We start from the raw sequence: 13,936 nt of genomic DNA, 5'->3' as shown, positions 1-13,936 counted from the left end.
CCGGAAGGAGATTTACCAGGAAGCTCAGATTCCGATGGCAAAGTATGAGATACAATATAACCAGGAATTTACCACGGTTCTAGGAGTCTAATGATCTTATCACCATAGCAACCACTAGAAATCACACTGATTGGACCATTTCATTGGCCGCCATGACAAAAGACTACTTTGTAGTAAAATGATTCTTTATGCCTAAACTTCCCTTGTATGAAGACTGAGTGACAAGTGAGTTGCGCAGGTACAGCGACAGCTCGGTAGGAGGAAAAACAGACGCGACACCTCGATTCTTCTGTGAAAAACTGTATAAAAATAAATTTTGGTTACAGATTTTGTTGTTGTGAGAAATAACCATATCAGCGGCGGTCGCAGTTTCTACAGATTTTTCTTTCTGGTGGGGGAAGGCGCGGCGAAGACGGAAATGTAAAGTCTGATCCAGGCGTAGGAGACCCCCAGGGCGCAATACACAGAGGTCAGCATCAGCGGCAGAAACGGCAGCCGCAGCCCCCACGGCGTCAGCGGGAAGAGCATCTCACAGAAGACCTCCAGGGGCACCAAGCCACAGAGATAGAGCGTCTCCGGCCAAGTGAGGAGAGGACCTTCCTTCCTGTAACAGACCGTAGAGTGGGGAGTCAGGTGACTGGACAGGACTCACAGTATAGGTCATTCAAAGTTACTGAACATAATATTACAGGAATCACCCCCCCAGCGCTGTATCCCTTAAATATAACCCCCCCCAGCGCTGTATACCTTAAATATAACCCCCCCCAGCGGTGTATACCTTAAATATAACCCCCCCAGCGGTGTATACCTTAAATATAACCCCCCCCAGCGCTGTATACCTTAATTATAACCCCCCCAGCGCTGTATACAGTAATATAACCCCCCCCAGTGCTGTATACAGTAATATAACCCCCCAGCGCTGTATACAGTAATATAACCCCCCAGCGCTGTATACAGTAATATAACCCCCCCAGCACTGTATACAGTAATATAACCGCCCAGCACTGTATACAGTAATATAACCCCCCAGCTCTGTATACAGTAATATAACCCTCCAGCACTGTATACAGTAATATAACCCCCAGCGCTGTATACAGTAATATAACCCCCCAGTGCTGTATACAGTAATATAACCCCCCAGCGCTGTATACAGTAATATAACCCCCCAGCGCTGTATACAGTAATATAACCCCCCAGCACTGTATACAGTAATATAACCCCCCAGCACTGTATACAGTAATATAACCCTCCAGCGCTGTATACAGTAATATAACCCCCAGCGCTGTATACAGTAATATAACCCCCCCAGTGCTGTATACAGTAATATAACCCCCAGCGCTGTATACAGTAATATAACCCCCAGCGCTGTATACAGTAATATAACCCCCCCAGTGCTGTATACAGTAATATAACCCCCCAGCGCTGTATACAGTAATATAACCCCCCAGCGCTGTATACAGTAATATAACCCCCCAGCGCTGTATACAGTAATATAACCCCCCAGCACTGTATACAGTAATATAACCCCCAGTGCTATATACAGTAATATAACCCCCAGCGCTGTATACAGTAATATAACCCCCCGAGCACTGTATACAGTAATATAACCCCCCAAGCGCTGTATACAATAATATAACCCCCCCCAGCGCTGTATACAATAATATAACCCCCCCCAGCGCTGTATACAGTAATATAACCCCCCCAAGCGCAGTATACAATAATACAACCCCCCCCAGCGCTGTATACAGTAATATAACCCCCCAAGCGCAGTATACAATAATACCGTATTTGCTCGATTATAAGACGAGGTTTTTTTCAGAGCAAATGCTCTGAAAAATACCCCTCGTCTTATAATCGGGGTCGTCTTCTAATCAGACCTCAAATAGAGGTCTGATTAGGAGACTAAGATCCAGATCCCCCGCACCGCTGCAGGGGACCTGGATCCTCCTGTCGTCGCCCCCCCCCCCTCCCCACACACTTACCGGTGCTTCCGGAGGTGAAGTTGGCAGCGGGGGTTTGTATGCGTCCGTCGCAAATACCTTCCCCGACTGTCAGAGATCAGAGTTCCAGAGTTCCTGATCTCTGACAGCCGGGGAAGGTATTTGCGACGGACGCATACAAACCCCCGCTGCCAACTCCACCTCCTTCCGGCTGCCGCGGAATGAGACGTCAACCCGCTGCCCCGGCAATACAGCAGGAAATTGGAAGCACCGGTAAGTAAGAGAGAGAGAGAGTGTGTGTGTGTGTGTGTGTGTGTGTGTGTGTGTGTGTGTGTGTGTGTGTGTGTGTGTGTGTGTGTGTGTGTGTGTGTGTGTGTGTGTGTGTGTGTGTGTGTGTAGGGCATTTCTGGAATGCCTTACACCCCTATATGCCACTCTGGCACTTAGGGGGTTAAAAGGCATATTATGGGGCAGAGTGGCATATAGGGAGGTATAAGGCATTTCAGGAGGCAGAGTGGCATTAAGGGGGCATTTAATAGAGCACTCTGCCTCCTGAAATGCCTTATACCTCCCTATATGCCACTCTGCCCCATAATATGCCTTTTAACCCCCTAAATGCCAGAGTGGCATATAGGGGTATAAGGCATTTCTGGAGGCAGAGTGCTCTATATAATGCCTTTTAACTCCCTTAATGCCACTCTGCCGCCTGGAATGCCTTATACCTCCCTATATGCCACTCTGCCCCATAATATGCATTTTAACCCCCTAAATGCCAGAATGGGATATAGGGGTATAAGGCATTTCTGGAGGCAGAGTGGCACATAGGGGGTCAAAAGGCATACCATGGGGCACAGTGGCATATAGAGGGTTAAAAGGCATATCATGGGCCACAGTGCCATATTGGTGTGGCAAGCCTGGGGGCAGATGTGCGTAACTGGGGGACAGGTTGGAAAATACAAGAAATAAAAACAAAAAAAAAATATTTTTCTCAATCATAGCTTTTATTAAAAAAAATAGTTTACATGAATTAACATTTACTGGTAAAACTTTTTTCCTTTAGGGTCGTCTTATATTCAGGCTTTTTCTTTTTTTCCTAAGTTAATATTCAGATTTTGGGGGGTCGTCTTATAATCAGGGTCGTCTTATAATCGAGCAAATACGGTATAACCCCCCCCCAGCGCTGTATACAGTAATAAACCTGGTTTATTTCATTTTCTGGGAAAAGAAAAAATGTCGGTGCGCTAAGCTAGTCACAGGCTCAAATAATACGAATGTATAATACGAGGCCTACCAAACAGGTGTAAGCATGCTGCAAGAAACAGTGTATTGGCTGTACAATGTATACAAGAAACAAAAACTGTCTGCGCTTCTTACCCTAATAAAGTTGGCAACAAATATATAAACATAATATAAATGAGAGGTTTTGGTTATATGAATTGGCCAAAGCATAATTAAGCTCACCCGCCACGTCAAGGCGCACTCTCAATAGGGTGAAAACCTACTCTCACCTCCTACACAGTGGGCACACAAAGCAGTCACTGTTTCTTGCAGCATGCTTACACCTGTTTGGTAGGCCTCGTATTACACATTTGTATTATTTGAGCCTGTGACTAGCTTAGCGCACCGACATCTTTTCTTTTCCCTGTTTGCACGTATTTGAGGTTGTTGGCTCCTCATCAGTCTGGTTGCAGCTTGCTGTCCAGGGGTTAATTGGGAGGAGGTTTAATTGCACCTCCCCCAACACATTAATAAGGTTTTGGTAGCCGTATAAACCGCTTTGTGTGCCCGCTATGTAGGAGGTGAGAGTCGGTTCTCACCCTATTGAGAGTGTGCCTTGACGTGGCGGGTGAGCTTAATTATGCTTTGGCCAATTCATATAACCAAAACCTCTCATTTATATTATGTTTATATATTTGTTGCCAACTTTATTAGGGTAAGAAGCGCGGACAGTTTTTGTTTTTTATTTCATTTTCTCCCAATAACCTCCCTTTATCTGCAGCCCTGGAGCTGCCGTTGCTGTCAGTCATGTGATATTTTGGGTGACTTTCCCGGCTCAAACACCGCACTGAGCTGACGCTTTATGGCAATGCTAATGAAGTCCGTTCCCCCCACAGACTTTCATTAGTCAGAGAGTCCGGCTGGGTGATTAAGACCGAGCCATTCTATTGTTCCCCACAGGCAGTATGATAAGGAGTCAGGGTGTTTAGTAGATTGTGGGCCAGATAACAGCTGATATGCAGCTGCCTGAAAACATAATTGTGCAAAGTTTCTGAAAATATTAGGAAGATTTCCTAAATTGGTAATAAGTTGGTTATTGTTCCCGGCTTTCATCTACCTGGCAGTCGGAGGTAATTACGGCTCTTCGGGACTACACTGACCAGGACCTCTCTCTGTGTCCGTGGTACGAGGGGTGAGGGGGTAACGGTAATATTCATAGTTCTTTGAAATAAAACAAATTTGAACATTTGCCGTAAATACCTGTTATTGCCAACGTTTCTCTTTAAACTTCTTACCTGAACAAGGACTTCAGGAAGGACCCGCTGAACACGGTGAAGATCAGCATCAGCAAAATCTTCAATGGAAGTTCTATTGAGAAACAGACAGCGTTCCGTTTTACTGCAAGTTACTGCATATTTGGAAACCTATCCGCTAAAGGTTTTCTACTATTGGGTATATTCACTAATATTTCCATCAGCGAGCTAGGCTTGCATAATATTATAGTAAAATACCCCCAAGCGCTGTATACCGTAATAAACCTGATTTTACCTCATTTTCTCCCAATAAACCCCTTTTATCTGCAGCCCTGGAGCCGCCGTTGCTGTCAGTCATGTGATATTTTGGGTGACTTTCTCTGCTGAAACACCGCACTGAGCTGACGCTTTATGGCAATGCTAATGAAGTCCGTCCCTCCATAGACTTTCATTAGGCAGAGAGTCCGGCTGGGTGATTAAGACTGAGTCATTCTATTGTTCCCCACAGGCAGTATGATAAAGAGACGGGGGGGTTAGTAGATCGGGGGTCAGATAACAGAGCGAGAATCATACAAACGGCTGATATGCAGCTGCCTGAAAACATTATGGGGCGAAACATACATATTATATATATATATACACACACACACACACACACACACACACACACACACACACACACACACACACACACACGTATATTGTTGTAAGTGATGTTACCTTGGGCTGTAAAGAGTAAGGGGAAGAGAGAGTAATGTCCTGTGGTGGCCAAAAGCAGAAATATCCCAGCATCCTTTACACTCAACACAGACAAGATGCTGCAAAATAAATTAAAAACAATTTAAAATAAATAACTTTCATTAGCGGAGCGCTAGAGCGTCATGAATCGCGATACTTTTCTCACCTTAGTGGAAGTACGGCCAAGAGGATGGCTTTCTCGTGCACGTGCCAACCGAACATGAAAGAGCCGAGCGCGCACACAACCAGGCAGCGGAGGAAGCCTCGCGGACCCCGGGGGTTAAACCACAAGCAGAAGACGGCCGGCTGAGGAGAGATAAACGAGTGAATGTTACCCCAGCCAGGGGCAATAACCTGCCAGGTAGCTACAAAAACAAACGTATATATGCGCGGAGGCCTCGGGAGAACGGAGGTTTGGTATAGACGGGGTCCTCTGACACCGGGTCCGGTTATTCCTGCGGGACCCAAAACAGCCGCCACTGAGCGGTGGTCGGCAAGGCGTCCGCCAATTGGACCGACACAAAATTAAAAACCTGCGCGTCTCGGCGACCTGATCGCTCTCACGATGCAGTCTCTTTAAAGGCCGTCTCTGTCTACGGCGCGAGCCGCCAAGCGATCTCTCCAAGCAGCGAGAACACTGGGCTGTGGGCTCTCTCAGCATGAAGTTTCTGTACAGACAGCACGCGATCAGGAAAGCAGGATCCCTGCTCCCCACTCAATGAGAGGATACGGTAAGATCATGCAAAAAAATCTAAATATTTATAGACAGAAAATATAAAAAAATAACGTTAAAGAAAGAAAAAAAAATGGGCATTTCTGACATTTTCCTGTAAATCAGAGAAATTCCCGAAAGAGGAAAAGGGAGAGCGAAAGAAGAGAAGGAAACGGCAGGCAGGGGAAGCTGACGGCATAGAGCACAGGCAGCCCTGTGGATTCATATAAAAGGTCTGGCCGGAGACCTCGGACCCCACAGAACGATTTTATTACCAGTATGGAGATGAAGGTGCACAGTAACGTTGCCAGCGGCGTGACGGAGGGGAGGACATTGTGCTCAAATTCCTGAACCAGACCCCCGGTCATGGAACCGGCGCGGATATCGGATGGATCAAGCAGATGAAACCTCACACCTGTGCGAAAGCAGACGCATTTAGGAGGGGGGAAGGGTTTACCTGCGGACAGGTGACACGGTCAAAATAATCTCACTGCGTGTCACTCATGTTATCTCTCCTTACTGTTTAGTGTGTGTGAATGTGCGTGTGAATGTGTGTGTGCGTGTGAATGTGTGTGTGTGTGAATGTGTGTGAATGTGTGTGTGTGTGTGTTTTATATACACATAGATATAACGCAGGACTGTACCATGTGGGGCTTTAATCCAATGAAAGAACTCAATAGGTTATTATGCGGGATTTCAAAGAAAGATCTTTCCCCAAAACGTTTGAATTTTTAGTACCGATAATAGAAAGCGCTTTGTCTGCCACGTTGTACAACGCCCAGAAATTCGGAGCCCAATACGCATGGCAAAGACCTCTTTTAAAAGGGAAGAGTCGGGACAGAACTTGAGGGATTTGACCCTGAAAAATAAATAAAATAAATAAATATACACAAACGCTATTAATAATCTACTGATAAAGGGGTTCCGCATACAATTATTACTATTTAATAAAATAAATATAATAAATCATAAATAAAATAATAATAATATAGGAACGTTACTATTGGTCTACGAAAATTATTACGCAAACCTCATGTTAAAAGGTATGGGTAGCAAAACTGTTCCCTTTGGGGTAAATCAGCCTTTCACGTCCGCCCCGTCCCTGGACCCAATCGGTATCCATAACGCGCGTTTGGACCGGTTTCTGTACGGCTGGGGAGGACCAAGGACACGAGGGCCGTTGGCATCGCCAGGTAAGAAAAGGGGTACTTTCTACCAAACTCTAAAGTAACGTTTGCTTTGAAAGCCCATAAAATAAGCTGCCACTTTAACAAATTAACATTACTTATTGGTCAAAATAACACTGACGAAATGGCAGATAAGTGGAACAGCCACCCAGCAGAGGTGGTAGAGGGTAATACAGCGAGGGTAGACATACGGCTCCTGAATCTAAGACGAGACCAACGACTGATCGGGGTTGGAGTGTTTACAGCAGGCTAGACGGGGGCCGGATAAAGCTGTTTTAGATACCATGTACGCAAAAGGTCCAAAGGAAACGGCGAACACGAAGGAGACGATAAGCGCCAGGAGGAGGAAACGCGAGGGACTGAGACTTCTCCAGCGTAAAGAGCCGTCTGCAGGGAAACAAGAAAATATACAAACTACAAAGAAAACGTGACGTTTGATGACATCATGTACATGAGCAACGAGATCATCGCTTAAAGAACCTTCATCTTCCACTGCCCGGATAACGGCCTTAAGTGGGCACTCCAGCCATCGTCTGCACATTAATGCATATAACAGGCGCGTGGACCCTTTACATTTTCATGTGGTCTGCCAAATACATGGGGGATTCCGCAAAATCCCCCCAAATGCATTTGCCCCTTTCCCTAGCCAAATGCGCTGGCTCCGCTTAACGCTGTTTGCGGGGGTCTGTGCAGACCCCAGTGCGCATGTATAAAGTCTTCTCATTCACAGCTCCTTCCTGCCATCGATTGGCTGCTTAAGCTGTCAATCAGTGACAGGGCGTACTCCCACTGATTTAGCCGTAAAGCACTTGCTAGCGGCATGGAATTTCAGATCATGAAGAAACAAAGATTTTGCAGAACGCAGATAACTTCTCATTTTTTACTTTTTTGGTATGGGCAGAACATCAGATTATTTATATAGCGCCAGCAGATTCCGTGGCGGTGTTACAATAAGGGACGATGCATATATCTAGCCAGACATACTGGTACAGAAGGGAAAAAAAGGGCCCTGGTCTCGTGAGCTTACGATCTATCCGTGACATCAGAACTCACCAGGATTATTCCCCGTGAAGCAGTAGCACCGCAGCAGATAAATGCCGTACGCCGGGGCGACGTAGAGGTAGATGTGCTTGAAATTCAGAAGAACGGCGAAAAGGAAGGCGCTTTCCGCGTAGCGATTCTGAGAAAAAGGAATAAGACGGAACCGTTTAACGGGGAGAAATAAATCCCGATGTCCCGACAATCCGTATAAACACAGAAGAACGCCAGCGACCACAAACATTCTCTTTATACATTCCTATTCCTTCTCACGCGCAACTTTCCTTTCCTTAACAGGCCCTCTGCGGAAATATTTCACGCTAATTAAATAAAAATAATTAAAAAAAATAATAATAATTCTGTATTGAAGCAAAAAAGCCTGTAGGAAATAAAATAAAAAAAATCTACTTTTAATCCCTTTTTTTAAAAAAAAAAAATTATTATTTTTTTTTATCCCAGACACTGGAATCTGGTACATAATATTTAAATTTCGGGACGCGGATGAACTCACTTGAAACATGCGCGCGACGGAGAGGAGCAGGATCCCGGACAGGAAGCCATTGTACTGGAAGTGAACGTCTTCAATCGGGTCAGGAAACAGAACCGCGGAATCGGAGTCACATGACAACCTATTCTGCTGATTTAATACTCCATTGAAAAAAAAATGTATTTAAGAATTTAAAAAAATATTACAAAAAAAAACAAAAAACTTCCCAGTTTAATTACTTTAGAAACAAACGATTTCTGTAATCTGCGAAGATCTCGGGACAATCTTTTCGTGCGAAAGAATAACGTGAAAGAAAAAGCTTTTTTTCCCCCCCGGTGTTATTGCGTAACCAGACATTTTTCACAGACCCGTTCAAGGATACGATCGACGATTAACAGCCCGAAGTTCCAGAGCAGCAGGGCGGCCAAAACGAACGGCGGCTTCTCCAGGACGTCTCTGCGATCGCTCCTCCCGTCCACGCAAACGCAGCATCTAAACGGGATGAATGTGCCGAGGGCCGCGCGCGGGAGGTCAGAGCAAGTTTGGCAACGGCAGGATAATAGAGTGCAAGCTTTCAGGACCACTGTGGTGTATAATACAATCTATATACCGTATTGGCTCGAATATAGGCCGCACTTTTTTCCCCCACTTTAAGACTTTAAAGTGGGGGTGCGGCCTATATTCGGGGTCTAGTGCCCGACGCCCGGGACATGCAGTCCCGGGCGCCGGGCAGGCAGCGTGGTTAAGATACAGATCCCCCGCAGCGGTGCAGGGACCTGCATCCTACTCCCTGATACGCTCAGACAGCCTCCCCTGCCGGCACTTTCCACGGGGGGGGTGCCGGCACGGGAGGTTGTCTAAGCGCATCGTCTGGATGGTCACTGGCTGCAGCGATGCGGGTAAACAGCCTCCGGGTTGTTTACCCGCATCGCCGCAGCCGGTGACCGTCCACACGATGCGTTTTACCTCTGCCCCCAAGACTTACCGGAGCAGACTCCCGGGTGTCTTGCGGGGCGCCGGCGGGGGACATCTACGCAATACGCGTATACAACTTCCGGTTGTATACGCGTATTGCGTAGATGCCCCCCGCCGGCCCCGCAAGACACCCGGGAGTCTGCTCCGGTAAGTCGGGGGGGGGGGCAGAGGAGGACAGTGATAGCATATCTCGGGGGGGGGGGGGGAGGAGGACAGTGGCAGCATATCGGGGGCAGAGGAGGGCAGTGGCAGCATATCTCGGGGGGGGGCAGTGGCAGCATATCTCGAGGGGGGGAGGACAGTGGCTGCATATCTCGGGGGGGAGGACAGTGGCAGCATATCTCGGGGGGGGAGACAGAGTGGCAGAATGTTTTTTTTTTTTTTTTTTTGGTGCTTTTTTAAAGAAAAAAACTTTTTCTTTAAAAAAGCACCAAACTTTTAGGGTGCGGCCTATATACGGGGGCGGCCTATATCCGAGCCAATACGGTATATTTTTTTCTCTGAAACCCGGGGATTATGTGCTTCCTCCATTAATGCGCCCCAAATTTACTTCTACACAAGAGAGCAAAGCAACATGTGGTGACGGAAGCGGATGGATCGGATTCTCACAAAACCCGGGGAGGACTTACTGTTTGGCTGCGTAGATGAAGAGGAAGTCGCTGACGATGACGGAGAACCTCTGGAAGAGGACGGTAGCTTGACTCGCGTAGTTCAAGTTCTGCACCTTAAGCATCTCCGGGTCAGCATACCGGGCCACGTAGGAGAGTAAACACTCAAACCACGCGAAGAACGGAGGGTAGTCGAGCGTCCACTCAGAGGTCGCCTGGGAGCAAGCAAAAGGCATGAGTGAAAAAGGACTTCATTCCTCATCATCCTCCGGCAGTCTGTGTTTGGCTAAGGATAACGGGAGCACGTTGCCAATATCACTCTGTATGGTCGGCTGCGTTCAACGTGAAGAAAAAAAACAGTTTCTTTTAAAGAGATATTTTGGAAGTTTTTAACTCTTAAAGCCTAAGCGCTAGAAATCGTGTTCCGGTAATTGATGCTCCCGATATCTGCATACAAAATAAATAACAACTTTTTGAATTCACTATAAATATACACGGCCGTTCAGACGTTTGGAGCGACTTAGGAATTTCTTTGGTCCATTAAAATAATGTGAAATGGATCAGAAATCCAGTGCAGGCGGGGTTAATGCTGTAAATGACTACTGTAGCCCGAAACGGCTGATTTTTAATGGAATCTCTTCACTCCTGTGTCCCAACGGCCCTTTATCACTCCCATCACTCCTGTGTTCCAATGGCCCTTTATCTCTCCCATCACTCCTGTGTTCCAATGGCCCTTTATCTCTCCCATCACTCCTGTGTTCCAATGGCCCTTTATCACTCCCATCACTCCTGTGTTCCAATGGCCCTTTATCACTCCCATCACTCCTGTGTCCCAATGGCCCTTCATCACTCCCATCACTCCTGTGTTCCAATGGCCCTTTATCACTCCCATCACTCCTGTGTTCCAATGGCCCTTTATCTCTCCCATCACTCCTGTGTTTCAATGGCCCTTTATCACTCCCATCACTCCTGTGTCCCAATGGCCCTTCATCACTCCCATCACTCCTGTGTTCCAATGGCCCTTTATCACTCCCATCACTCCTGTGTTCCAATGGCCCTTTATCACTCCCATCACTCCTGTGTTCCAATGGCCCTTTATCACTCCCATCACTCCTGTGTCCCAATGGCCCTTCATCACTCCCATCACTCCTGTGTTCCAATGGCCCTTTATCACTCCCATCACTCCTGTGTTCCAGTGGCCCTTTATCACTCCCATCACTCCTGTGTTCTGACGGCCCTTTATCACTCCCATCACTCCTGTGTTCCAGTGGCACGTTGTGTTCTCTGATCCAAGTTCAAGTTTAAAAGGATAATTGATGGTTAGAAACCCTTTTGTAATTATCTTACAGCCAGTTTGAGTGACCCCAAACTTTTGAACAGTCATGTATATGACTTGACTGTAAGCCAAGCCCTTGTTCCCTAATGTATCGAGTTATCTGCCAGTTCTAGTTTTGTCAGAACCCCTTTGAATGTAGGGGGGCATTAAAATAAATAATATTTACAAATATAATGGTTATAATAATAATTATAAAAAAAATAATAATAATATTAAGATCTAAAGCCTAAAACGCGTTTTTCCCCCCCCTGTAAATTCATACCTCATAGTACCACCGGGAAACGGGCAGACTGTGGGTGATCGCCAGCCAGTTCCTGTGAACTTCAAAGTCGGTGGAATGACTAAAAAAATAATTTAACAAACAAAAAAAAAATTACAAAACAGGGACAATACAGGTTATTCTTAATTAACCCTTTCCTTGCCGAGGCTTTTTAGAGCCCTACGCGTCGTATGATTTCTTGGCCATTTTTACCGTACGTCGGTTTAATTAAGATTCCTCTTTTTATTGTGTTTGATGAATCAACACAAACGATGCATTTTTTTTTCCTCAGAAAAAAAAGGTCTTTCGTTTAAAAAAAACAAAGAAACTCACAAATAACTACTGTCAGTGCTAATCTGTAAAAAAGGATTCAAAACAGAAAAAAGAGATTTATTTTTTTGCACGTTTATCAGCACAATTTGGGAGATCCCTTTTGTAAATCTTGTGAATGGCTTGTGATGTCACAATGACATCACCAAGCTCACTGCATTGTTTATTTTTCAAACAATTATTTTTATTAATAACGATGTGTTGATATAAACACGGAGCGGACACTGATTACATTTTATATCAGCCATGGCTTCATGTGCGAGAAAATGCTTATGGATAAGCAAAGTCTCCAATCGCATCTATGGTAGATAAGTGGAACTGCCTCCCAGCAGAAGTGGTAGAGGGTAATACAGCGAGGGTATTAAACATGCATGGGATAGGCATACGGCTCCTGAATCTAAGACGAGAGCAACGACTGATTAAGGTTTGAGTCGTTACAGCAGGAGAAACGGGGGACTAGACGGGGGCCGGATGGGGCCGATCTGCCGGCAGGTTCTGGGTTTCTATGTTAAAAATAAGGCTTACGTTCCGGGTGAGTTCCAGGTTTTTCTTTGCTCAATACAAAAATAAATTATTGGTGCCCCAGGTAGAAGAAATAATTATGCATACAATTAAAAAATAATTATGATAAAAATGCATAAAGAGTATTTTATTATCCTTAGAGGGGGCAATTCAGATTCTACTGGGGAACCCGCAAGACCCAAAGCGCGCACAGGTACAACGATAATAAATTTACCAGTCACGGGATACACGACATGACTACAATTCCGATTATCCATTATGAGTCAGAATCTAACAAAATGCTGGCTGAGGATCATTAGAATGACAGTTCTTAACGTGGTAGAAGCGGCTTGGTGTCCATGATTATGACTGCAGTTTGCATTTATGGGAGAGAGGTGACAGCGGGGGAGGGGAATGGCCAGACTAAACTGAGACACTTGGCAGGTATTGCCCATGGTCACTTGGCTGCTACATTCTGAACTCTAATGTGAACATTATTTAGGTGTGAGGGACCGGAGCCCATCCCCCGCCGGCAGTAACAGCACACGGGCGGTGAAGCCCCCTCTGGCAGCTCAGGGGGGGTTCCGAGCGGCTCTTACTAGGTCTGTATCAGGAGACATTTCAGGAGAGACACCCCGACCGCGAGTGTCCCAAACCAGCCACCGTCCCCGCCGGTTTTACCCCGGGAGCTGCTGCCTACATTTCCGCCTCTGGAGGCCGCCATCTTGCTCCACCCGAAAGTTACACGCGGCGCTTCTGTTGTGCTTTTCGCTCCCTTGGACAACGCCCCCTGCCTACGTAACGTCTGGGGGCGTGTCCTGTCAAAACCAAACCGTTTGATGCTGCGCTGTGATTATTACCCGGTTACCGTAATCACCTCTCATCCTCTCCTTCACGGATTCCTATAAATACTGACCCAGGGGTTATGGAGCGATGCCGGGAACGTGGCCTTATTCCCACAGCAGCCAATGGAGTGGGCCAATCAGCAGCCACATTTCCCATGTTGCTATGGTGATAATAACATCCTTTTTAAACCTTGAACATAATGGCTGTTTAGTTATAACCCTGATCACGGCCGCAGAATTCCAGGACCGTCATTTAATTTATGTTTATGGGAATACAATTTTACCGGTTCAATGAAAAGTAGCGCGGAACAAGGAGGCCTACATTCTACCCCTCCCCGGCTCATGTGCCCCCTCTGGTGGCAGGACAGTGACAGGGGGGTTTGCCAGAGGTGGGGATCGGGATCGTTCGATGGACTGATGGATGGCGAAAAAGCACGGCGGCCATTAATTTAAGAAAATAATATACTTTAATCGGGACACATAGCTTCATTTTGGGAACAGACTACATT

General features: G+C 46.2%; 1 protein-coding gene across 1 annotated transcript; it reads right to left on the bottom strand.

The window, feature by feature from the left end:
• Positions 1-284: 284 nt before the first annotated feature.
• Positions 285-13,313, bottom strand: ALG8 (ALG8 alpha-1,3-glucosyltransferase). Its single transcript, XM_053457903.1, has 13 exons — positions 13,182-13,313; positions 11,755-11,833; positions 10,178-10,371; positions 8,956-9,065; positions 8,598-8,665; positions 8,102-8,228; positions 7,332-7,435; positions 6,600-6,720; positions 6,137-6,276; positions 5,316-5,455; positions 5,132-5,229; positions 4,454-4,526; positions 285-604 (listed from the first exon to the last, which is right to left on the bottom strand). Exons 1-13 carry the CDS (start codon positions 13,304-13,306, stop codon positions 373-375), a joined length of 1,611 nt encoding a protein of 536 aa, XP_053313878.1. The 5' UTR covers positions 13,307-13,313; the 3' UTR covers positions 285-372.
• Between the last annotated feature and the right edge of the window lie 623 nt (positions 13,314-13,936).

Source organism: Spea bombifrons, chromosome 2 (assembly GCF_027358695.1).
Source record: "Spea bombifrons isolate aSpeBom1 chromosome 2, aSpeBom1.2.pri, whole genome shotgun sequence".
Taxonomy (NCBI): domain Eukaryota; kingdom Metazoa; phylum Chordata; class Amphibia; order Anura; family Pelobatidae; genus Spea; species Spea bombifrons.
The sequence above is the reverse complement of the archived record's forward strand: the minus strand, read 5'-3'. Positions and strand labels throughout refer to the sequence as shown.

What these genes read in the sequence shown, in the direction of transcription:
- ALG8 (XM_053457903.1), bottom strand. Translation starts at nt 13,306, where the DNA reads ATGGCGGCCTCCAGAGGCGGAAATGTAGGCAGCAGCTCCCGGGGTAAA. An exon ending in CCGTCGCGCGCATGTTTCAA is followed by an intron (nt 8,229 to 8,597) that starts GTGAGTTCATCC and finishes CCTTTTTCTCAG; the next exon opens with AATCGCTACGCGGAAAGCGC. An exon ending in CTTCACGGGGAATAATCCTG is followed by an intron (nt 7,436 to 8,101) that starts GTGAGTTCTGAT and finishes GTTTCCCTGCAG; the next exon opens with ACGGCTCTTTACGCTGGAGA.